The sequence below is a fragment of the Ambystoma mexicanum genome, chromosome 11 (genome assembly GCF_040938575.1).
Source record: "Ambystoma mexicanum isolate Mex_15411 chromosome 11, UKY_AmexF1_1, whole genome shotgun sequence".
Lineage (NCBI taxonomy): Eukaryota > Metazoa > Chordata > Amphibia > Caudata > Ambystomatidae > Ambystoma > Ambystoma mexicanum.
The window spans coordinates 1,460,226,037-1,460,252,173 of NC_090934.1; the positions used below are offsets into that span (position 1 = coordinate 1,460,226,037).

Consider the following 26,137-nt stretch of genomic DNA (forward strand, 5'->3'; position numbering starts at 1 on the left):
ACCTAAGTAGGAAACATCCTAATAAAAATGGAAAGAGCTCTGGATTGGCATAAATCTGCACAATATAAAACATTAACAAGAACAAGATAAATTGTTGTAAAAATGACAATGGTTGTATAATGGCATGTGACTTAGAAGTGTATCATCACTCTAGTTTTGATGTGTGTGGGACCAGAGGCTTTGTTACTGTTCAGGGCATGCCGTTGGCCGGGCAACAAGTCTGCAACTTTCTCTTTTTATGCTGTTTATTGCTTGAGGTGGGCATGGCATCCAGTCTGGTTAATTGTGCTGCTTATTGCCAGCTGCGTGATATGGCTCCGATTACAGCTTACCTGGAGGCATGTTTTCAGTGTATTGCTGTGGGCAGCAGCTTGAATCCAGGCTGGCTTGTACCTACTTCTTAGACTGCTGTGCTTCTGAGGTGCAGAGCCCACCGGCTCTGTATAGACAGGCTGAGGACTGGCGAGGAGACAGGAAAGGGCTGGGCCGCGGCAAGCTGACAAGCAGAAAAAGACAGGCACCATATTTACAGCGATTTCTTAGCGAGCTGTCAACTCGAGGCTTCTGGGCGTTTTGACACTTGAGTATAATGGATCAATGAAGAAATACAGGTCATAATGTGAAAGCCGGCGGGGTTTAAGGGCGCAGGTGCTGGCGCCCCGCCCCCTTGCTGAGGACTTCACATTGAAAATGCTGATGAGGTTTCTATAACTGACCCCTCGCTGACCTTGAATAACGGCTATGGGCAGCTTGATAGTGCTTGTACACCAAACCAAAGTACTCAGTACTCGGATGAGTTGGCAAAGCCCCCCAGGAGGAGCAGCAAGGGCGGCACCAGGGATAGGCGTGCCCACAGCAAGAACAGCTCCTTCCCCCGAGAACGCTCACGATCCTAAAAGCCACTGACACCAGAGAGTATACCTGCACAGGCCCCGTGTAGGGCTGGGCCAGATCTAACGGAGTTTCTTAATGACATCAGAACTCGAATTCAAGAATTCGTCCCCCAAGAATCAAGAGAAGAGAAATTTCTGCAGATCATCAACACAGTGCAGCACATAATTCAGCCCCATCATTGGTCACTGGAAGCAATTTACAGTTATTCCAGAATTAGATGGACTGTGGGAGAACCAGGATAGCGCCTGGGATGTTCCGCCTCTAAACGCTTTGAAACCAAGGAGGGTACACGCGCAAGCCATTGACACGACTTGCACTTTGTACAATCTGGGCCCAAGGGCCTGCAATGGCCGTTTCAAGAAAGACCAACCTGCCAAACTAACCTTTGAGGGTTCTACTGGCAGCTCTGTAATAGATCCCATTACATCCTAGTGTCAGCAAAGGACTGGAGCAATGTTGAGGTCCTAAACAAACCGGACAGTGATCATAATCCGGAAAGTGTACACTTTAGAAGAGAGCCTCACTTTACAGAGTGTGCCCCAACGAAAGATAGGGTGGTTCCGCTAGCAGTAAACGGACACACCCATAAAAAAGTAACGTGGGCCAGCATCGTGGACCAAGATATGAAATCCCCAATATATAATGCTATTTTGAGGAGAGTTATAGAAATCTGCAGATAAGAAGTCCCCTCATCGATAATCTCCTCCCATATGAAACCAGCAAGGCGCAGGAGGTCAAGAAACATATTAAAGCTAGATGGTATGATAAAGAATGCTGCCAAGATAAACACCAGATAATGGCTACTTCATCAGTGGGAATTGGTGTGGATAGGGCCCTTCTCCGAGCCCAGAGACAACATTACAAAAGGAACAAGTTACTTACCTGTAACTGTTGTTCTCCAGCATGGGTCTGGCATGGATTCACATGCTCATGAATATTCCCAGTCGTCAGGCTGGGAATCCTCGGTAAAGAAAAAACCAGTATCAGTTTCGTTTCTGATCTGTCTTTCGTAGTAATAACCAATCACTGGTCTCTGCGTCATACTGACCACAGCCAATGACTGCCCTCTACCTAAGCACCGCCTCTGGCAGCCATCTTCAGATTTGGAAGCACGTGAAGTGGCAGTATGACCAAGTGAAGAGCCGCAGAGGGGTAGGCGGGAGGGTTCGCATGTGAATCCATGCCAGACCCATGCTGGAGAACAACAGTTACAGGTAAGTAACTTGTTCCTTCTCCAGCATGGGGTCTGGCATGGATTCACATGCTCATGAATAAAGAATACATAGCAGTACACACATGCACAACCACGGGAGGTGGCAAAGGCTCAACATTAAGCATCACATCAACTCAACATTAAGCATCTTACCTCCTCACCAGGCTCACCTCAGGCGAACAGGTTGCGCAGCACTGCTTGGCCGACCCTGGACTCCTCCCTGGAATCCCGGTCGACGCAGTAGAATTTCGTGAAGGTGTGCGTCGACCTCCACGTAGCAGCCCTGCATATGTCCAGCAGGGGCACACCAGATAGGAACGCCGTGGTAGCTGCGATCGCTCTGGTGGAATGGGCTCTCGGACGGCCAGGCAGCGGTCGGTTTGCCAACCGGTGACAGTACATGATACAGCCGGAGAGCCATCTGGAGATGGAAGCCTTCGAGAGAGCCTTCCCCTGATTGACAGGTCCAAAGTTCACAAAGAGTTGTGACGTCTTCCGAAAACCTTTCGTGCGGTCCACGTAGAACTTCAGCGCTCTAGCTACATCCAGCGAGTGCAAAGTTCTCTCAGCCGGCGACGAAGGCGACGGGAAGAACACAGGTAACACCAAGGGTTCGTTGAGATGAAAGTCCGACGGTACCTTGGGCATGAAGGATGGGTGCGTCCTGAGCACTACCCTCGTGTCGTGGAAAGTCAAGTACGGGGCCTTGCAGGAAAGGGCCTGGATCTCTCCCACTCGTCGTGCGGAGGTGATGGCCACGAGAAAAGCTGTTTTCCACGATAGAAACTTCAACGGGGCCGAGTGCAGAGGCTCGAACGGAGGACCCATGAGCTTGGTCAGCACCACGTTGAGCTCCCACGCCGGGGCCGGAGCCTTCACCGGCGGGAACGATCTGAACAGTCCCTTCATGAACTCTTTCACCAGACGATGAGACCACAAGGACGTCCGGCCCGTGGTTCTGGTGTATCGGGAGATCGCAGCAAGATGAATCTTGATGGACGCGTGTGCCAGACCAGCTTTGGCCAGCGTCAGCAGGTACGGCAGCACTTGGGGAGCCGTAATCCGTAGAGGGTTAATCTTCTGTGCGTGGCACCAGACAGAGAACCTCTTCCATTTGTGTCCGTAGCATTTAAGAGTCGAGGACGCCCTGGCCTTTGCAAGAACCTCTCTGCAATCGGCCGGTATGTCGTATCCTCCAAACTCTAGCGCTGCAGGAGCCAGGCCTGCAAGTTCAGCGACTTCGGGTCGTGGTGGAGGATGGCGCCTCCTTCCCTGGAGAGTAGATCCGCGTCCGCCGGCAGCTTGATTGGCGGGGACGCCGACAAGTCCAGAAGGTCCGGGAACCATATCTGCCTCGGCCACGCAGGTGCGACGAGGATCATCCTGCACCGTGACCTCTTGAGCTGGTTGACGAGCCGGATTAGCAGAGGCAAGGGAGGGAACGCCTAGAGGAACAGGCCCTCCCAGGGGAACGAGAAAGCATCGCCCATGCTCCTCGTCTGGGGAAACCTGCTGGCGAACCTCCGGCACTTGGTGTTCGTCGCCGTCGCGAACAGGTCGATCTGGGGTGTGCCCCACCGTCGGAAGAGGCGATCCACCAGATCCTGCCGTAGTTCCCACTCGTGGCACGAGCGCAGCTCCCTGCTGAGTGAGTCGGCGATGGTGTTTTTTATCCCTGCCAGATGAAACGGCACCAGAAGAATCCCTTGGGCGACGGCCCAATGCCACAGGTCCTGCGCCTCCTTGGACAGCGCTGGGGACCTGGTTCCGCCCTGTTTCCTGATGTAAAACATGGTGGTGGTGTTGTCGGTGAAGATCCTCACCACCTTGCCCTTGAGGGACGGAAGGAAGGACCTGAGGGCCCAAAACACTGCACGGAGCTCCAGGACGTTGATATGCAGGGACTTCTCCGTCGGGAGCCAGAGTCCCCTTGCGTGCAGATTTTCGGTGTGCGCTCCCCACCCTTCTAGGGAGGCATCCGTGGTCACAGTCACCTGGTGGGCTGGGGTCTGGAAGTCCATGCCCGCCGTCAGATGCGCGCGGGTGCCCCACCACCGTATCGCTCGTCGGAAACTCTCGTCGAGCTTGATCCTTTCCTCGAAGCTGCCCGTCGTCTGGATCCAGCGCGCATCCAGGAACTCTTGCAACGGGCGCATCCGGAGCCTGCACATGGGAATGAGGTAGATGCAGGAAGACATCATCCCGAGGAGGGACTTGATGGACCTCACCTTGGCCGCGTCGGCCACCAACATCCGTTGCACCTTGCCCAAGATGGTCCTGGTCCTCTCCTCCGACGGGGAGGCCAGAAGGGACACTGTGTCGAGCCTCGCTCCCAGAAACAGTGCGACTTGCGCGGGCACCAGGTGGGATTTGGCGTAGTTCACGGAGAATCCCAGGTCCGTGAGGAGTTGGACGGTCCTTGCCGTGTGGACCACGGCGAGCTCCCTCGTCTTGGCGCGGATGAGCCAGTCGTCCAGGTAGGGGTAGACGTGAATCCCCTCGCGGCGCAGCTGCGCCGCCACCGGTGCGAGGCACTTGGTGAAAACCCTGGGTGCCGACCGTAGTCCGAAGGGAAGGGCTTTGAACTGGTAATGACGCCCTTGGACCACGAATCTGAGGAATTTTCGGTGCCCCTTCAGGATGGGAATGTGGAAGTAGGCATCCTCCAAATCCAACGACGATAGGAAGTCTCCTTCCTCCAGCTGACCCAGGACGTGCTGGAGGGTGACCATCCGGAACTTCTGCGCCTTGATGAACTTGTTCAGGCGTCGCAGGTCCAGGATGGGGCGCCATCCTCCCGTCTTCTTCTTCACGAGGAAGTAACGCGAGTAGACTCCGGAGCCCCGAAGCCTCTTTGGGACGAGTTCGATGGCGCCCTTTCTGAGCATCGCCTTTACCTCCAGGAGAAGTTGAGGGACGTGAAGTTCTTTCCTGGCCACGGGGGGGACGCGCGGGCACCTTCTTTGAAACTCGAGCGCGTGGCCCCGGGCCAGGGCGTCCAGCACCCAACGGTCGGTGGAGATGGACTCCCACACGCTGACGAAGCCCGCCAGCCGGCCTCCCACCGGGGTGCTACGGTGGGGGCCCGACACCACGGCCGGTTCAATCCTGCTTGGACGCGGCCTTGCCGCCTTGGCCTCCTTGGCGACGACGGCGGGGTCCGCCAGACTTGCCTCGTCCTCTGTAGGCCTCTTGCGACGACGAGCGGGCCGCTTGACGGTAGGAAGCGAAACCGCCGCCGGAACCTTTGGAGGCGCCCTTGCCTCCGCCGCTCCGAAAGGGCGTCCGCCGTTGCTGCAGTACTCCAAGGGCCCGGGCCGTCTCAGTATCCGCCTTGATGGCCTGAAGGGAATCGTCCACTGTCTTCCCAAACAGGTTGTTCCCGTCGAAGGGCATGTCCAGGACCCTGGTCTGGACGTCCTGCCGAAAGTCCGTCGCCTTGAGCCATCCGCGACGTCGAAGGCAAACGCCGTTGCCCATCTGGCGGAACCCAGTGTCGGCGATGTCCGTCGCCACGGTGATGGCGTGGTCCGAGGCCACCTCACCTTCCTGCAGGATCTCAAGGGCCTCCGCCCTCTTGTCGTCCGGCAGAAAATCCAGCAGGGGAGCTATCTTGTACCAGAGTTCCCTGTCGTAGCGGGCCACGATAGCCAAGGCGTTGGCCGCTTTAATCGTCGTCGCCGCCGACGAGATGACTCTGCGTCCCATGGCATCCAATTTCTTTCCCTCGCCGTCCGGCGGGGAAGTCGACGTGGAGGCCGCACCCCCCCCGCTTTCTTCCTGGCTGCCGCGGAGACGACGGAGTCCGGGGTAGGTTGCGCCCGGAGGCATAGGGGGGCCGAGTCCGGGACCCGGTACTTTTTCTCGTACCGGTCCCTTTTCGCTGGCGTCGTGGAAGGGTTCTTGAGGAGGGAAAGGCCCTCATCCCAAATGTCGTCTAACAGAGGCACTGCGAGGACCGTCTTCCTCTTGGCCTCGCGCCGTTGGTAAAGGAAGCCTTCCTTTTTCTTCTCCTCAGGGCAGAGTTGGAAAAGCTCGGATGCCCTGGCGATCATTGAGTGGAACGATCCAATCTCGTCGGGCGGAGAAGCCCTGGTGGGAGGCGACGACGGAAAATCCTCGTCGTATGCCTCGTCGTCCGTACCCGTCGCTGCCGTGTCAGTCCCCGTATCATCCCCTCGGGTGGACGGGGAGGAGGGCTGGACGGGGCGCGACGGTTGAAAAGGAGGCGGTGGATGGATCCTTCTTTTCTTGGTAGGGGGAACACCAGAAGGTCCCGGTTCTGGATCCCCCGACGGGAGAGGTTCCTCCGTCGGTAACGGTAGTCTCGTCCTTATCTCGGAGCATAAGGACTGTATAGCCAACAAAATGGCCGCTGAGTTGCCTTGCGGCGCTGGCAGAGGGGAATCCGACGGGCGAGCAGGGGCCCCGTCGGTATCCTCGACGATGTCGTCGTCGTCACCTGCGTCGGGGCCCATTCCGACGGGCTGGTCTTGTTCCACGCCTAGGCCGTGGCTTAAGACCTCGATCAGTTCCTCTTCTGAGGTTGAGGCCGAATCTACGACAACGCCCTGCCCCCCCTTCTTCCCCACGGAGGGTTTCACGGGGGTCCTATCGATGGGCACGAAAGAAGACTCCCTCCGAGGAGGCAGGGAGATTCTGGGCCCCGAGGCCGCCACCACTGGTGCAGCCTCCACAGGCTGGGCCAGGGCCGCCGCGACCGTTTCGATAGAGGGCTTGGTCGAATGGATCAAGGCCTTCACCACCTTAGGTGCGCTCACCGCCTTATCCTTGAGGGAGGGGGCACTGCCACGCTCCTCCTCTGCCTTAGAGCTCGACCGGGGTCTCTCCAGGAGCTTCGCCGGGTGCTCGGCCTTCCTCTTACCCGACCCAGAGCGTTGGCTCGTGGTTGATGGTGCCGGGGAGGGTGCGCCCTGCCTGGCGCCCGTAGAGCCCGACCGTTCGGCGCTCCCGGTGCCAGCGGACTCGCGGTGCTTGGCCTTATGTTGGGCCCCCGTCGCCGGGGCGCCCTCAAAGGTCTTAGAAGACTGCTCAGATTTCTTCTTCTCGCCAGACGGGCTCTTACCCTCCAGCCAGCTGGCGAGACGTTGATGGCGGTCCTTCATGGTCCGTTCCGACATGTTGCCGCAAAACGCACAGTCCTTCTCCACGTGCGTCTTGTCCCCATGAAGGCAGTAAAGGCAGAAAGAGTGTTCGTCCTCCTTGAAGACGTTCTGCAGCTGGCATCCAGGGCAGGCCCTGAACAGCTTTCCGGGCGTCGAGCTTCCCTTCTCCTGGGCCATCTCCGAGACCGGGCCTGAGAAGCTTCTGGAGTCCTCCGAAGTGTAGCTCGACGAAATCTTCACCCTTGAGGGGCACAGATGAATCCGACACGGGTCCCCGTTGATCGGATGTAGGATCGGTGGAGCTTGAGGCTCTTTTGACCGAAAGAATCGAAGTTTTTGTGAAAAAGCGCGAAAAAATAGCACTAACGCTCGAGAGCAATAGCACGAGGATCCCAACACATGAACGTGCGGTAAAAATCTGAAGATGGCTGCCAGAGGCGGTGCTTAGGTAGAGGGCAGTCATTGGCTGTGGTCAGTATGACGCAGAGACCAGTGATTGGTTATTACTACGAAAGACAGATCAGAAACGAAACTGATACTGGTTTTTTCTTTACCGAGGATTCCCAGCCTGACGACGGGGAATATTCATGAGCATGTGAATCCATGCCAGACCCCATGCTGGAGAAATATAGTTGTACCGAAAAAGGCAGCTTATATCACTTCGAGATGGAAGCTGCTTAGTAAAGCGCACGAAAAGAGGGCAATTCAGGAACTTTCTGGAAGCGGATTTCAGGGGAGGATGTTAACGGGGAAAGTACTCCACAATGCTGTACTTTTAGGAGATCCATTTCTCCAATCTTTATTGTAATCCTGAGAGCGACCCTACCAATAGAACTGTCTTGACCACCATTAATCCTGCAAGGCTTTCACTGAAGAACGTACTTCATCTTAGTCTTGCAGAAGTCTCAAAGGCCATAGCCACCCAAAAAGAGTGGCAAGGCCCCAGGCCCAGTCAGTGTTCCATCAGATATGTATAAACATGAGGTTGATATCTGGGGCCCTGTGCTGTGCAAACTATTCAACACAGTTATTAAATTGAACACAGTACCTTCCACCTGGCAGCAAGCAGTCATAGTACCAATTTATAAGAAAGTGGGTAGGGACTCGCCAGAAAACGATTGACCTATTTAGCTCCTGGACTCAGGGGGAAGATTTTTTGCTGAGGGCAAAACTGTGGACCTTGGCCGGTGAAAGCCAGGAGGTATGGGTTGCACACCCTTAATCTAGCTAAAGAGCCAGGGCAATATACGTTTAATGGCGTCAGTGATCTTTGTAAAGTTTGTTTGATTGATTGATAGATAATGTGAAAAGAGAGGTCTTTGTATTCTTCCTGATGGTAGGATGGCCCTAGCACTCAAACAGGTAAGTGCAGAGCACCTCCCACTCTCTGGTAGCCTGTTAAGAGAGCAACCATCCTAATTGGATTTAGGGAATCACCACATGATGTCAGCATTGATGGATCTAATGCATCACTGTGAGCATCAGTGTGGGGATGTCTTTCTGAGAAAATAAGGATTCATTTAACATAAGCATCTATTTACTATTCCGTTCATGAGGGACAGTTACACACTGGGCTAAACTAGGAAGCAATTGTGCCAGTGAAAAGTCTGACTTAGCAGACTTACCAAGGTGAGCGTAAAACTGAATATGGAGAATGTGGTGTTTAAAACAATACCTTCATAGATCTTGTCAATTTCAGTAGTTAAAAAGCTAATGGCAGGAGTTGCTGTGCAACTGGGCAATTCATTCTCCATTTGAAATATTCCTTTCTTGGAAGCTGTGGAGTTTACAATTAGATGACTGTAGTACGGTTTTTTAGAATGTATCATTACATGATATTTCTACGTGGCTGTAGACAGACAAGTCTAATTTCTGAGAAAGCCATATTAACTTTGTGAAGACTTGCTCATCTTGCAGTTTTTAAGGGCATTCAGTCACCTAGACTTTTCGTGATCTAGATCTTGAAGGAATTTAGTACTGAATTATGGATTGGGACATCCTTAAACAGCTCTAGACATTCGCCCAACAAATCAATAAGTACCAAAAGGGTGAAAAATGTCAAGCCCTCCAAGGACATGGTGTTGTAGAGGCAGATTTGATTGGGAAGCATTGATAGAGAAGAGGCTTCCAGTTGTGCCTGGTCGTGCCTCTGAAGGGAATACTTTGAAGTTCATGATCATTTCCCAGCTTGACGATGGGGGACGTTCATAGCATGTGAATCTATGAAAGATACCAATGCTAAAGAAGCTGCCTGTCTATCGCTGCCACCTGCCCTCTCTCCCATTCCCCCTCTCATTCCTCTTTCCCGTCTTGAAGCCACTTTCCCCTCCCCACCCCTCCCACTCTTGTTTTTCTTTCTCCATTAGCACTTACTCCTATCATTTGTCCCAATTACCTCTGATAGCAGCTTGTCTGCCCCCCCTTCCCTCATTGTCTTCTCCTCCCACCCACCTCCGGGACTATTCTAATTCGTCGTCTGACCTATTATGATAGTCGCTTGTTTGTTCCTCTCCTCCTCCTCCTATCCACTCCCCCTCCCCTACCTTTTGTTATTCATGCACTACATCAATTGTCGTCAGGCATAGTAATGTTACTGCTGGTTTGTCTTGCTCCCCCCTACCCCTCTTCTCCCTAATTGTTCCTTGCACTATCTGAAATGTCGCCTGGCTGATTATGATAGTTATTTTTCACATTCTAATTGTTTCAAGGACATATAAGAATGTCATTTTTCGCCCATGTTCCCTCCCTCCTTGAAGCGCTTTGAAACACATTGTGTATAGGCGCTTTAGAAATAAACATTTACAATCAAAAGAAATGGAGTAGAAGCAGGAGGTGGTACAAGGGAGGCCTGGGCATAGAGAGGAGAAAGAGAAGAGAGAGAATGGAGGATTTCAGAGATTCAGAGGGAAAAAATAGAGGAATGCAATTGGCAAGGAACTGGTAGGCTACACAGCTGACTGGTTTGTAGACAACGAGTAACAACTTGAAGAGGGAGTGGCTATACATCGAGAGCCATCCAGCCTGGTGTTGGTGGGTAAAGGTGGGGCAAGTTCTAGGCAGATTGTAGATGGGATGCAAGTGGCGAAGGGGAGGCCTTTAAGAGGACAGAAAGAGTAAAACAGGTAACTCTAGGTTAGAGCAGTAGTCACATTTGTGAATACAAGCATAGAGACCAGAGTCTTCCCTGTGTGATGAGTCAGGCCTTTTTATTGTTCAGGGTGTTCATCCTGGTAGTTGGGACTATGGTTGTAATAAACTGTTAGATACGAAGATCGCTGTCCAAGAGTACCCCAAGATTGCGGGTTTGATGGAGAGGGGAGGTCAGGCAAGAAGGAGATGGGAGAAAGGGGTTGGCATTGAAAGCAGGGTGCTGGAGGAATAACTTCTTGGAGGAGTTTAGCATAAGGAAGTGTATGGCTACCCAGCCTCGGATAGTTGAGACAACTAGTGATGCTTCCTGAGATGGGGGCATGAAGGAGGTGAAAAAAAAAAAAAGATTTGGATATCACCGTCAAAGACGTGGCACTGAAAGGCAAAAGATTGAATGAGCGGAAAACGCAGGTTGGGAGGCGTGGTCCAAGGACTGATCCCTGTAACCCGTCCTTTGAGGCAGGTCATAGAGGCAAGTGAAGGCAGAGTTTCAGGAGATACAGAAAGAGCGTTTTGACAGGTAGGAGGTAACCCACTCAGTGGCAGTGCCCTTGAAGCAGAGAGAGGAGTGAGTTTGGAGGAGAGAGAGAGGTGGTCAACAGTGTTATAGGCTGTGGAGAGATCAAGTAAGATAAGGATGGAGGAGAAGTGAGTGGTGAGCAGTTGTCAGGAAATTGGAGACATGGATGGGTGCAGTTTCGGTAGAGTTTTTGTTTTGGGATCACAATGAGATGGAGTCACAGAGCGAGTGTACTCGGTCTCCAAATGTACTGTGTGTTCAAAAACAGTTCAAACTGCAATTGAAGACTACTCAAGGATTTTGGATTGATGGGACAGGAGGCATGCTGACCTGTGAAACCAGGGATTGTTTGGATTAGCAGTGGGTTTCTTCAATATTAATAGTGACAGTGGTTATTTAATAGCAGGTTGGTAAGATACCTCTGGAAAGGGATAGTATATAAAAGGGAGGTGAGGAGGTGATGGGTGCAAGAGCTTTAATGATTTGGGGTGCAAAGGGGTTGATGGGCACACAGGATGGGTAGGCTGCGTGAGTATGGCTAGGAGCACACTGGGACAACTGAGGATAGGGGCTAGTGGGGAAAGAATGATGGTGCTTTTGTTTCGAAGGAGGAGTAGGAGCTACACTCCTTGGCAGAGTGAGGAGGATAGGGAGTGTTTCTAGTGGGGGGGGGAAGAAGCAATGGTCTGGAGGGTTATGAATAGTTTCTGGGGGGGTGGGGTGGCAGGGAAAAGCGAGCAAAGGTGGTTAAAACATTAGAACTGTATTGATTGAAATGGCGCCTTTTTATTAAGCATACATGTTACTAATTACTGCAATAAGTGTCTTGCAGTTATGCACTAGTTTATCACTGTAATAAATGTCTTACAGTCTGTTGGTGTGTTCATTATTTACACTTTGTTTAGGTCCTTTATCTGCTTGCTTTTTGCTTGTTCCTCTTATGTCATCTTAATACTTGTCCTCTTTTGATTTATATTGTGTCCTCGACACGTGTTTCCCCGTTTACTTATCTGACGGTTCTTCAGGAGGATCTTTATGTTTATCTGTTCTACTGTACCCATCCTATCATGCCAACTATCTACTTCACAAAGAAGATACATAAAGAATTTCAAGGACTACCACAGTGCAGACCAATAATTAACAGCATAGGGTCCTTAACAGAAAGGATCTCAGAATATATAGATCACCAATTGCAACCTCTGGCAGCAGGACTCACATCCTATATAAAGGACACCAAACATGTAATCCAGCAATTAGAAAACATCAACTGGGAACCCAACTTCTGGTTCGTTACCTTAGATGTATTGAGTCTTTATACTAGTATCTTACATGAAAAGGGCATAACAACCACAGAATATTTCTTAAAAACAAGATCAATATCATTTCTAGAACAAAATCGGATGCTATTAGAGATGCTTGACTTCACATTACGCAATAACATTTTTTCCTTCAACAAAGAAATATATAAACAAATTCAAGGAACAGCAATGGTGGCAAAATATGTCCCATTTTATGCCAACCTCTATATGGGACATTTTGAGACAGAACATGCGTGGACCCATCCTTTTTTCAACATAACTAACCAGGTGACATATTGGGGCAGATATATTGATGACATTATCATGATTTGGAACGGCACAGAAAATGAATTGAAACAATACCATGAATTTTTGAACTCCAATAACTACAATTTGAAATTGACCAAACAATACAGCCAAAGTAGTATCAACTTCCTGGATCTGAACCTCTTCATTGAAAACAACAAAATCCATACAACTCTCTTCATAAAAGAAACAGCAGTTAATAGCATTTTACATGCTGCAAGCAATCATCCAAGCCACATAACTAAAAATATACCATATGGGGAAATGTTAAGGATTAAACGCAACTGTACAAAGACAAGATTTTGAAAAACATGTAAGAGAAAGCATTAGAAAATTCCAAAATAGAGGTTACAACTATAAACATCTAATTAAGAGTTACCAGAAAACCAACCTCAAAACAAGAACAGACCTTCTTAGAAACAATCCCAAGAAAACACAAACAGGAGAAACCATAAGATTCATCACAACATACAACATCAAAAATAAAACTTTGAACAATATTCTTAAGAAGAATTGGAATATACTACAAACCGACAAAAACTTGGAAGAACTACTAGACCAGCAACCTAGTATTACTTATCGGAGGGCTAAAAGTTTTAAAAACATACTCAGTCCATCTCACTTTGTTTCAGAGAAAACTTATATCATCCCATCACAACAAATGTGGTTAAGAAATCCAATGACAGGACATTACAAGTGTGGATACTGCAACCAATGCCAATTTTCAGACAACAAGAAAACAGAAATCTCATTGCCCAATGGACAAACTAAGAAAATAAAACAGTTCATCAACTGTAACAGTAAATTGGTAGTATATGCAATACAATGCATCTGCACGAAATTGTATATTGGAAGCACTAAACGCATGCTCAGGACCAGAATCAGAGAACACATTAGGTCAATAAGAAGTGAAATACCCGAAACACCTCTGGCATACCATTTTAAGCAATATCATTCATTAACTGACATTGGAAAGCTCAAATATTTTGGCATTGAAAAAATTGCAATTCCACCCAGAGGTGGAAATGTTGAAGAAATGCTAAGGAAAAGAGAGGCATTTTGGATTTGTCATCTTGATACATGCCACACAGGACTCAACAAAGACCAGGAAATGCACAATTTCCTCTGAAGCAACATCAATGAATAAAGCATGCCATTGGGCTAACTAACAACACATATACAAGTATATGACAACATTAGAAGTCTGGCAAGCAAAAAAGATGAAATGTAAGAAAAGTAAGAATCTACTCAATAACATAGAAATAATTGCCTGTAAAAAAGAAAATATAACAAATACAACATTCACAACAAGGAAATGTTTTTTTCAAAATGCGAGGTACCAATGAAATGCAAAATAAGAAGGAAAACCACAAGTTTGATTTGAAATAAGGAAGCAATAACAAACGTAGTTTCAAAACGTGTAAGATAAGAGAGAATAACATGCCCAAACCAAAATGGCGATCGTCACTAACAAACATCACGTGATCGCAAACTTGAGAGACACGTGATGCGGAATATCGGCATCAATATGTAACTAACACAGCCGCGAGAATCGAATAGGACAAACAGAAGAAACGAAGGCGGACCATCGCACATGGGGGAAGCACGGAGATCATACAAACAACGGTAAGGCAACAAGGATGTTAGAGACTCGGACAGATTAGGACCGCATGATTGTGCTTTATGTGAAAGTAGATGTTAAATATCTCTACGAAGTCAGTTACTACTAAGGGTTAAAACATTACTATTTTCACATTTCCCATGTAGACGTATCGTAAAAACATTGGAATCCAGCGAAGGAGCACATAAATGACAAACATAACATTTGATATTCCGAAAGAAATAAGAAGGTAATAAGTTGGAATTTAAAAACAGATATACAATTGTTTAAAAGCTTAATACGTAAATAAGAAAATCAGAGGGACAAAAAGGCTTTTTTCAGAAAACAAGGCATTTTTTAGAAACAGTGTAAACCAAAAAGAATTATTGTCTCATATATATTGGATCATAACCATGTTTTCATGTTGGATTAAATGATCAGTATTAGTTTAAACAACAGAGCGACAGAAAGCAAATGAAACAGTGACGCAGGTTTTTCTTTTACAGGCAATTTGAAACACAGATGCAATAGAACAGTTACATATTTCAGTGATTTCCGAACCATCAATACAAGGATAAAAAACCACAGCAAACATATCAAACCTAACAAGGAACAAGGAAAGGCAACTGAGTAAAGTAAACTCGAAGCAAAGCAATTGTGTAGAACAGATAAACATAAAGATCCTCCTGAAGAACCGTCAGATAATTAGACGGGGAAACACGTGTCGAGGACACAATATAAATCAAAAGAGGACAAGTATTAAGAGGACATAAGAGGAACAAGCAAAAAGCAAGCAGATAAAGGACCTAAACAAAGTGTAAATAATGAGCACATCAACAGACTAAGATATTTATTACAGTGAAAAGAGGACACAAATAATTCAAAAAGAGGACAAGTATAAAGAAGACACAAGAGGAACAAGCAAAAAGCAAGAGGATAAAGGACTTAAACAAAGAGAAAATAATAAACACACCAACAGACTGTAAGATATTTATTTCAGTGATAAACTAAGTGCATAACTGCAAGACACTTATTGCAGTAATTAGTAACATGTATGCTTAATAAAAAGGCGCCATTTCAATCAATACAGTATTGTTCTGTTTATTTCAATTTTTCAACCCTTGGACAGCCTGAGGGAAACTGTATTTTGAATTAGAGCTGCCAGTTAAACTACAAAAAGGAAGAATATTTAACTAAACAACCTACACACGTCAACAACATCGGGCGCCAGTAGTTGTCTTAAGGCTGATTTTCTATAAATTTAATGTGGTTAAAACATTAGTTCAGTGATTGGATTCAGCAGCATCGAGAGCATTAGGGAGGGCAAGGAGAGAGTCGCTGTAGGCAGTGAAAAAAGTAGGGGAGCACCAGCAGTATAGGTAAAGGCGCATGGCTGTTCTTAGAGGATTGCTGGGGCGATCCATGGTTGGGGATGCGGCCAGGAGGGGGTGACGGAGCAAGCAGGATAGTGGCAGTTGAGGGATGCAACCAATTAATTAAATGAAGGCGAGTTCAATGGAGTGGGCAAGAGGAGGAGAGAGGCAAAGAGGGAGGGCTTGTGGGGACATATTTTGGATGATCAGAACAGGAAGGGGGAGAGAGGAGTAGGCTGAAAAAGAGATGAAGTGGATAATCAAGTAGTTGGAAGGAAAGGGGACAAAGGAGATTTAAGAGTGGAGGATAGGAAGATTAGATTAAGGGGTGCCAGAGGGCATGTGTATGAAGATTATGTATGTTAACCCTAGAGTGCTCACAGAGCGTGAAGCCTAGCTGCAGAGTGGCCTTTGTCATTTTGGAGAGATTCAGATTGCCCATAATGGCAGTAGTTCATTGGCAGGAAGTGCCTCAAGTAATAGATCAACGAAGGGAAGAATAGACTGAGGAAGCAGGAGGGCAGTACGGGAGGTGGATAATGAGAGGGGTAGAGGAAGAAGTTGGACAAAGGATTCAAAGCAGGAGGGAGTGAAGTCAGAAGGAGAATGGGGGTTAATGACAAGCACTTGCATAACACTGGGCCAACACCACACTGTCTGTTTTTGCGAGTCGTGGGGAGTCAGAAAAGTTAGCAAAAGATGCTGTGGGGGTGATCCACATTTCAGTGACGCCCGTCACAGAAAGTTTAAGTTGAGGGAAGTCAAAGTGTTCAGGGAGTGAGGTAGGATAGTTTGTTGTAGAGGGATTTGACATTCCATAGGCCCAATGTAAGATTATTAGGAGAGCAGCAAGAGAGGAGAGATACATCGAAGAGCAGTAGGGGGATGGTGAGCAGGCTAGCTAAGGTTAGAGTGAGGAGGGTGCTGGGTGGGGAGCGGGTATAGTGCCACCTTGGGAGAGAGAGAGTTAGGTAGGGAAAGAATAGGGGATGGGGATAGACCGAGGCCTCATGGGAGAGGAAGAGGGGAGACAGTGAGCAGAAGTAGGGAGTACAGACACACGTGGAAAGGGGGACCGTAGGTAGGAAGTAGAGGGTTGAGGGGGACATGAGGGAGGGTTAGCAGGAGCATTGAGTACAAGTTAAATTAGGTTCAGGGAGCAGTAAACAATCACAATGCTAATATCACCACAAACAATCTTTACGACACCATCTGGGCGAATAGTGGTCTAGCAGAGGTCCCAGCAGAAGTGGTATAAGGGAAGAACACTAACAATTCAGGGACTAGGCTTCTCCAAGGCTGTATAGTTCAAAAAATACCCATATAAGTGATGCCCTTTGAATGGGATGCCAGGCATTAGGACGCCAATAATAGAGAAAGAAGTACTTGATAAATGGTGTGGCCTAAACCTACCGGAGTCGAGCAGGGCATTGTGATGGTGACCTACTAGACAGAGTCAGGCTGTAGTAGGTGGGAGTGGTAGACCCTGTTGTTGCCCCATATAGCTAAAGAGTTCAAAACTAATAAAAAAAAAAAAGACTATCCTACTTTGTGTTGTGGGAGTAAGAAGGTGTCCGCTCTAAATTTCTCAGTGTAGCAAGCTACTGAAGGGAGTTGGGGAGGGACCAGGTATGTAAGACAAGGTGCAGAAGCTCGCGCAATACACTGGCATTGGCAGGATGGCAAACTTCTGTAACAGGCTGAGGGCAAAGAGCCTGGGAAATACCAGTCATGTCGCTCCTTGTCATCAATGTAGCGAGCAGTCAAAGAATAAAAATAGGGACATGCAGTCATGTTACTCAGACTGAGAATGAAAACCCTTTATTAGCACTTCTGGGCCTGTGCATGCATGGTATGTCAGAGTCCCCACCGCAGGATGAGTTTCTGGGGACCATCCACCCGAGTGCTCTTATAGCAGGACCCCGGGGATATAACTTGTCAACTAATGGCAGAATTCCCACATGCGGACTTCCTGCATCAGCGCATGCAAGGCACAGTCTGTTCTGGGGTCCTCCAATCTGAATTATTCTCATTTAGAGGATACTTTCCTGGCAACTTTCATCAAAACCATATGCCTCTTATCAATTCTGGTGGGACAGCCATACAAGTAAGCTTCTTTACTCTTCAAATAACAGTTAAAGGTGACACCTTCCATAGGGGTCATCCCATCTTAGTGCACCTAAGGTAAGGTGTACAGGGCTCGCTAAATCTTACTAGCCCACTAGAATTGGCGAGTAGTTTTTATGCAGGGCGAGTACCATTTGCATGATATTCGACCTTGCTGGTGAGTATGGGGATGTTTAGAAATGTATTTTTCATTTGCTGCAAACACACTTTGTCTGCAGTAAATGGCAAATATTTCGTCAGCAGTCACCATGGGGCAAGTGCATTTCTCTTAGTTCGAGTATGTAAAATGAGGAATTCGGCCTGCAGGTCTAGTGGGATTTTAAAGATTGTTCAATCCTGGTGTATCCCGGGAGGCCACCAGCCTAAAAGCACTCATGATAGGGTTACCTATGCTGCCCTCTGGCTTTCAGTGCATGCAGGCCACACTTTGCCCCTAGGGTGTTTCTGTTTCAATGTGCCTGCTTGCTTACTCACCAAAGTTAATAACTTTAAGAGCAGTGAATAGCTGGTTCTCCAGGCGCAGATCTCGCCAAGGGGCCTTGGAGCAATGATACTTGATGAAGGGAAAGCAACCAGTCCGCAGGACATGGTAGTTGGCCCCTTGCACCTCCCAGTTGAAGTGCGAGAGGCCAAACTGGTCATTGCTCACAGCGCTGTACTTTACACAGTAGGAGGTCCAAGGGGGCAGGTTCCGCTGCAGAAGGTGCTGGGTGAGTACTTCAGAGGCCTTGGGCTTCGGCTGGAAGGGGCGTACCCGGAAAAGGCTGGCCTGCAGGTATAGCTTGTGGGCCTTACTCAGGGGCGCCATACCTGAAAGGGAAATTAAGAACGGTTTAAGGGTCTAGGACCTAAAAAATGCTACAGACAAATACACTGTCACAAACTGACCATGGAATGAAGAAGAGACTTTTCTACACTACTTAACTATTCTTTATTTAAGGCCAGGAGTACAACTTCAATACAAACTTAAGGAGAACGCATTTGGGTTTGTCTTGTTATTCATAAACAGCAGCCTTCCTCCCCTCTCCCCAACTTGGGCCTTGCCAGTTCAGTTTTATGGGTTATGAAAGTGTCTCTGGTAATCAAAAACTGAAAGCAACAAGTCCTCCAGGTTCCTTATGAAGTCTAGGTCGTGCTCCTTCCCAGTAACTTGACAAGCTGTGAAAACAAATAAATGGCTAAACGATAAATTAAAAGTCCCCAAACAAAAGGCCTCGTTATCTCCCTCCCTTCAGAATCTCTTTGGTCTCTCCCCATCCCTCACAGTCTTTGGACGAGGTGAGGATTCTTTTGGGCTTCCTGCTTAGTGGAGATGTCTTACAAGGGCTCGGGTACGGTGGGGAGGCCTCCGCCTGTGCACTCTAGAACATAGAACTAGTCTTCAACTGGTCTGTGCAAGTCGTCGATTCTGAGCCTGCCTCTCTCACTGAGTCTCATACTGTTACACAAGAGGTCAAGACTAACTCCCCTGGCTCTACATTAGGCCAATCATCTTAGGGTCCTGGTCAAAGTGCCCACAAGACTTCTCTCTCCTCTGCAATATCTTCTGTAAGAACTCATGGTTCCAACAGTAAAGACAGACACAAGTGATCACAGTACAAGGGTGTTTATTAAATGGTAAATGCAGGGTGGAAAAACGTCTAACCTAAATCTAAATCTAAGATCGGAGCAAGCTTTCACCATCAAATGAAAAATAAGGCAGTCCTTGTGGCGTCTTGTCAAAGTAAAAAGGCCAATACTAAAAAACGTATTGCCAAATTTTTACAACTAATTACAGAAAGAGTGTGGGATAGGGTTTTCAATAAAGATGTGTTCACAAACAATAAGTTAGGATGTGATTGCCAGGGATCCCCCATCCCCACGTTTTCAGCACCACAAGCTGACAGTTCCGTTCCAGCTACCAGGTTCTTCGATGGTTAAGTCTCTTTTCAATAACAAAGTATCTTGCCTTTGAGGGCCTAATGTATTGAACAAACAAATAGTTATTTTCCACATATACGTTCGGTGAGGACTTCACCAGTGGGTCCCCCTCTTCCAGGCGCAGACCTCTGCCGAATCGTACTCAACAAAACAAATAAATAGTTATTTGCTCACTGGAAATCAGGTGGTGACTTTTCATCCCTAGATCTCCCTCAGCCAGGCTTGGACCCAACTGACAAGGGGGACAATTCACTTCCCCTGGTCTTCCAATACTTCTTGCATGCAGAAATCTTAATGTCTTTTTAAACAGTTCTTCGTGCTTCAACCCGATTGGTGGCTTCCCTCTACTGGGTTCACTCTCACCAACCTTTACAGGCAGTTCACTGTAGACACCCCTTGCTCGGGTTCAATTTGTTCAACACACTATTCTGGTTGTCGGCTTCCCTCTGCAGGGTTCACTCTCGCTGTTCACTCTCGCCAACTTCTATAGACAGTTCACTGTATTTCGGGACTTTAGGCTTTGCCCCTTTTTGTTAGCATCCCTCCGCCAAGTTCACTCTTGCCAACATTTACGAAACACAGTTCATTGCTAGTCATCAAGCGGTACTCATATCCCTTTTCTTCAAGATCATCTGTCGGTCAAAGACCTTCGACAACAGAAGATTTTACAAGACCCTTGCATGACCACTTTGACCTCTCTTCTCCTCTTGTTAGTGCTTTCTGGTTACTTTAGTCTTTTCCATCGGGTAATCGCCTAGAGTTTTCTGCGAAAGTACCCACGTGGGGCCAAGCGCCCCTGTTGCTGGTTTTCCCCCCTCTCTCATCAATAGTATTTTTAATCCTTTCAAAGTTCAAATTAGCCATTGGCTACCTTTCGTTCAACACAGTTCAGTTTCTTATCAACTCTCCCCTCAACTACCGGCTGTGATGAACCACCTGGCTTTCCTTCTCTTTGGAAGCAAGGTTGGTACCTCTGAGACAAGCGTCTCTCCCCGGCCTGGTAATCAGCGGAGGAGGGTCTTGTATACTGTTGAAATCTGCTGCAATACACACCGGCTATTTTTCTCAGTCTTAGGTTTCCATCAGCAGAGATTTCACAGGCCTTGGTTGGAAAGGGCAGGGTCGCTTCTTTCCTTGTCAGCCCCTTGATATGCTTCGTCTTTCTCCTCCTCTTGAACTGCCATGCTGAGTGTGCTCTCATGCTCCACCTTTCATCCCTGTGGGGCAGGGAAAGGGCTGTCAGGTGTGTGTGTGATTCTAGTCATTTGCCTGACTTTGCCTGACCCTTGTATTGGGATATGTCAGGTAAACGTCTCTGGCGTTAGTCCGTTGTCTTTCGTGTTGTGCAAAGTGTTCGTGTCGGAAAAGGGCATAGGGGCTGTGTTTTGGAATATTCTACCTGGTAGGATGGGGAAAAGGTATTGAAAGAAAGTGGTGTACCACTTCTCACCAGTCTTTGTCACTGTCAGGTCCTGTGGTTCTCAGGTGGGATTTTATGTGTAACAAAAGATAAAGACAATGTATGTTTTATGCACTAAGTGATTTGTTTTACACACTGTTCAGTTTCATTTACCTTAATTCTAATTGTACGTCAGGAAGATTCCCCAAGCTATCATGGAGGTCAGAAAGCTGGGTCTTGATTGGTGGGAAGTAAGCTGCAAGGTGATTGGAGGTTGAAAGGGCTTGGAGGCTGTGCTTGAGTTCTAAACTGCCCTTCATTGTCCTCCTTTAAACAGGAAGGTCCCATGTTATGAATCCTTTTTGTAAGATTCCATTTAGTTCTCTAATTTTAAGTCTAATTTGGTGAAGTAGCTGAAGGAATCAGATCTTTGTGGGACAAGACATGCAGTAAAGTCTGGTGGGAGCGTTTCTTGTTAAAGCCCTGTAAAAGATTTGACTTGGAAGAGAAAGTGTTATTTCCTGTTTCAACTGATCAGTTTTTCTTCTGACATAAGCAAGTTTAGTTTAGTTATTCCAGGAGAAACTCAAAACTAAAGTAACTTAAAATCCAGTGGCAGCGTTTGTATTTCAAATGCATATTTAGAACGCTCCGCTTGAAGACAGAAGTGGATGCCGGTCAGCGTGTAGTGTTGCTCAGTAACTGAGACACTAACTCGGTTACACACGCGCAGTCGGAATTATTCCTAGTTGCCTCTAGTGCGCATTAACTGAAGTGAAGTGTGTCACAGGTACGAAGACACTAATTTGTAAATTCCTGCGCTTACGACATTTCATTCTGTTAGTCGTTTGTGCGCATGATTGAAAGAAAGGTGTTTCCCATTCACGGAAGCATACATTATTTTGACGCAAGCGCCGTCGGCATATTTATTTTGATTTTTGCCGTACGAGCGCTAGTTAAGGAGAGTTTTACTCTGCTTAAATAAGGCGTCAAGACTCTGATGCGCATGTGCGGCGGCGATCATAGTTAGCGTTTGTTTTTTCGGTCGTCGCGCGCATGCGTCTTGGGGCATAGCGTTTTCTTTTGAAGTACAGAGTTTTTTCAGTTTTAGTGAGTTTGAAGCAACAGAAGACTGAGCTCACTTTTGTGTCTTATGGCAACCAAAGAACCCAAATTTGCAGAGAGCAGCACTAGGTTTGTTTCTTTGTTTTGACTAAAGGTTAAAGACTTTAAGACTCAGCCGGCAAAGCTCAACACTGGGGGAAAATTATAAATTCAATTAAAGAGCAGAAGACAAAGACTTCATTTAGCTCAGAAAGCACTTTTTTCATTGGTCATCATTCCCTAAATGGACAATTCAATATAGACAAAAGAGAATCTGGAGAACAATATAGTTTTCAGAAAGATGTTTCTTCCCGAATCTAAAGAAGCTGAAACTTATGATGTGGGACAGAATTAATTCGTCTTCCAGATATCCAGGAAGACCACACAGGTATTGAGTCAATTCTGGGAAGTAATTTTGGGAATGAATAATTAGACTGAAAGGTTTTAGTCTCTTGCTTTCTCACCCTTTGCAGGAGAAGCTCGGCTGATTGAAGAGAGAGTGAGCAACCCGTGTTCAGTTTTTTATTTTATCCACTTTCCCCTTTCCCTTTGGGGAGTTGAGACTTCTGTTGTTTCTATCAACAGTTGACTACACATTCAGGAGGGACTTTGGTGGTGCTCAGCAGCTTCCGCGGATCAAGAGAGACAGAGCAGGGCACTATATCCCTAGGTGCGCACTAGTGAGCAGCCGCCATATCCTTGAATAAAAGTCAGGGGGATTTAGCCCTTTGACCCACAGAAGAGGGGAATAAGTACAGAGAAAAGGAGAGCCCCAGCCAAAGGGAGGAGTTTTGCAACACTTGGCAAAGGGGGAAGCCCAAGCCGCAAGAGAAACTGAGAGGCCTTGTGATCGGCAGAAGAAGTGATCACTTGTGAATGCTAGCATTACCTTAATAGGAGAACTTACTGTCTGGAACTTTATGAAAGCCCTTTTGTTTGCTGTCCTTGGTTTATAATCCTGAGTTCAAAGACTACATTTCGCAACAACCTTTATGTTAGAGCCATCCTGAACCAATTTCCATGTAATAGTCTTTCATGTTCTAATTTTGTTTAATAAAACCCTTTAGGCTTATTCTGGTGTCAGTAGTTATGTGTTCCCTCGGCCATGACACAGAGCAATGGGAGCTGCTATTATTGCAGTTACATCACGTGTGTTGGTTGGCCCAGATAGTGCCCCAAGGCCTCGGCAGCATAAGCAGGGCAGCCCCAGCGAGAAAAGTAGCAGGGGGGCTTGCTGGCAGTGTTCAACCTGTGGGCTGCAATGCCGGAACAGCCCGGTTGGTAAGGATGCTGGATAGGATGATACGAGCGAGAGAGGCAGCCCATGGCAGAGATGTCCTGCGGTGCTCTCACTTTTCATGGAGCGCCCCTTGAATGTATCACATGCTTAGGTACTGCTAAGGGGATTCTGGGCTGTACCAATTAATCACGCCCTTAAACATACAAAGAAGGGAGGGCGCTTATAAGCCCCACACCCTTTCAACTATCTGCACATCCTAAGATAGCTTTGGCCTGACTAATAAAGGCATCTAACAATGATGCTGTTCATGGTTTTATGGTTACTGGTTGCCACCCACTTTTACGGATCTCAGGCACTTCCCACAGTACTCATGGTCTCCCTGGATCCTGTGTTAAAGAGACGAAAAACTGGGAGGAACTGACAATGGGTAGCTCGCACTGTACTCCTTGAGAATCGTATGCCGTTTTTATAACTGGTCTGCTCCCTAACGGAAGGCGGAAAGCAGCAGGTTTTATTTCTCCATGGTCTCCTCTGAAACCAGTTGTGTACCTTCTGCCCAGTCAAGATGCCTATCTTACAGTGAAGGCAAAGTTAAAGTACCCTACACTGCGTCCAGTGAGGTGGTATGATGTGATCTTGTTCTGGACAAGCCTCATGAAGGGTTTAGGAGGAATGGTAATAGGTTCAGGTTCCTCAGGAGCAGAGTTAGCAGAGTGATCACTACCACTGCCAAACTGAATGATTTCCAGGCCAAGGTGAGCTGCTTCAGGATGGTCTTCTAGTGATCTCAGTGCCACAGGAGCTTGAGGAGCTTACAGAGATTGAGGAAACGCGCAAATCTGTCTAGTCTTCAGTGCCGAAGGAGTACGTTGCTTACCTGTAACTCCTGTTCTCCAGCATTGGTGTCTTTCATAGAGTCACCTGCTGTGAATATTCCCACGGCGTCAGGCTGGGAATCCCCAGTTACCTTATTTTTTTCCCTTGCTTAACAAGCAAGGAAAACTTTCCATTTTGTAGGCTGTCACACTCCTTATGGGTACTTTTGGTCCCAACCAATGGGACATCGAATAGTTAGACCCTCTTCCTCGCCTCAGATTCTACCCGTCAGGCTGGCCTGATCCGTACCGTAAGGTTTTTACCTTGTAGGGGCGCATGTAAATCTTCAATGCTGAAGAACAGGAGTTACAGGTAAGCAACACTCCTTCTCCAGCATTGGATCTTTCATAGATTCACATGCTGTGAATAGACTTAGTAGCAGTATGTAGAATTGGAGGCTGTAAAAGGTAGAAAGCGTATCTTATTGAAAAAGACTCTGAAGGACTGCTCTCCGTGTCTGAACGTCTGCTGCGTGCTGCCTCTCCAAGCAGTAGTGCCTTGTAAATGTATGTGGCACTGACCATGTAGCTGCCTGGCAAATGTCTGCGATGGAAATGCCTGCCCACAAGGCCGCTGAGGCTGCCGTGGTCCTTGTGGAGTAAGAATGGGGTGGAACGTTTAACAGTTTTCCTGCTGGCTGATGGAAATGACTGATGAAATCCACCTCGAAAATGGCCCGTTTGGATAGCTTTTCTTTTGCTCTTTCATCCATAAGCTAGGAGAAGGTTTTGAGTTTCTAAAAGGGCTCGGTCCTCTGGATGTAGTATTTGAGGGCTTTTTTTACCTGTAGAGCTACTTCTGCTGGAGATGTAGCCATTTGGAAGACCGGTAAAGCAATGGTTGTGTTTCAGACCCTCCAGGATATTGCAACATGAAATGGGAAATTTTGCAGCATGAAATGTCTAATTCTGCAGCACAAACCTTTATTTATTGCAGCACATTTTATATTGACTGGAGGGTGTAAGATTGTCACATTGCAGGAAAGAGGCAGTGGGCAAGGCTACACGAGAGCCTGGGTGTCATTATTTGTACCAATTTAATAGGAAGAGTCCCAGATATCTCTGGCTTGGCAGAGCAGTGTTTGTTTTGGCTATGTTTTTGGTTTAATGTGCATGCTTATTTAATATTGTTGACAGTATTGATCATTATCCATTGCCATGCTGAAAATATTCCCCCTATCCCCAAACACCCACACACCTCTCACAAACACACTTGGGGTCATTCCGACCCTGGCGGCAAGGGGTTATCGGCACCGGTAAAGGTGTCGGAGCCGTCAACCCCTTACCGCCCTATTACGAGGTCTCCTCGCAGGACCGGCGGTTCTGCGAGGAGACCAGCATGCTAACAACGGGCCCGTTATTAACAGGCCCGTTGTTAGCATGCTCCCCATTCCCATTGAGCACCATCGGGGCTCGAATGGGAATGGGGATGTACCGGGTCCGGGTTCCTTGAATGAGGAATTACCAGACCCTCCAAGGTTGGAATGGCCCAGTAATTCCTCATTCAAGGGACACGGACCCGGTACCCAGTAAGGGGGTAGCCATGCCACTATTGGTGGCATGGTTACCTCCTACCGGGTAATGACCCCCACTGTCTCAATTCCCCATCAGAACTTGCATTCCCGAACCTCCCACACTGTCACACATACTCACATGCTCTGTCACACTGCCAAGTCTCAATTTGCACTCCACAGTTCCGGACACTCCAAATCATACTTCCAACTCACACCTTATGGTCCCCAAGTCCTCCTGCAGTACACAGTCCTTCATTCCGTCATGCTACCTATGCATCATGTATCCTTTCTCCCATTCCATCGCACTCTCCCCTCATGGTTGCCCCAATGTGCAGCTCACGGCCTCTTTCCAGACAACCACTCTTGCTGTGCTTTTTTGGCCCACTGCTCCATCTGAGCCCACGATACCTCTATTTTCTGTACTTCCGCTCCCTCTGTGCTCTCTTGCCCATTGCTTCTCCCTCTGACCCACTGCTCT

The 26,137-nt window shown here is 47.7% G+C and overlaps 1 protein-coding gene across 1 annotated transcript in view; it reads right to left on the minus strand.

Moving 5' to 3' along the window:
• Nucleotides 1-26,137, minus strand: part of C11H15orf61 (chromosome 11 C15orf61 homolog) — a 150,030-nt gene that overhangs the window by 54,522 nt on the left and 69,371 nt on the right. Inside the window, exons 3-4 of the mRNA XM_069625130.1 lie at nt 18,082-18,417; nt 333-496 (exon numbers count right to left, since the gene is read on the minus strand). Of these exons, the coding sequence (XP_069481231.1) occupies nt 333-496; nt 18,082-18,415 (498 nt within the window). The 5' untranslated portion in view covers nt 18,416-18,417. The remainder of the gene's footprint in view (nt 1-332; nt 497-18,081; nt 18,418-26,137) is intronic.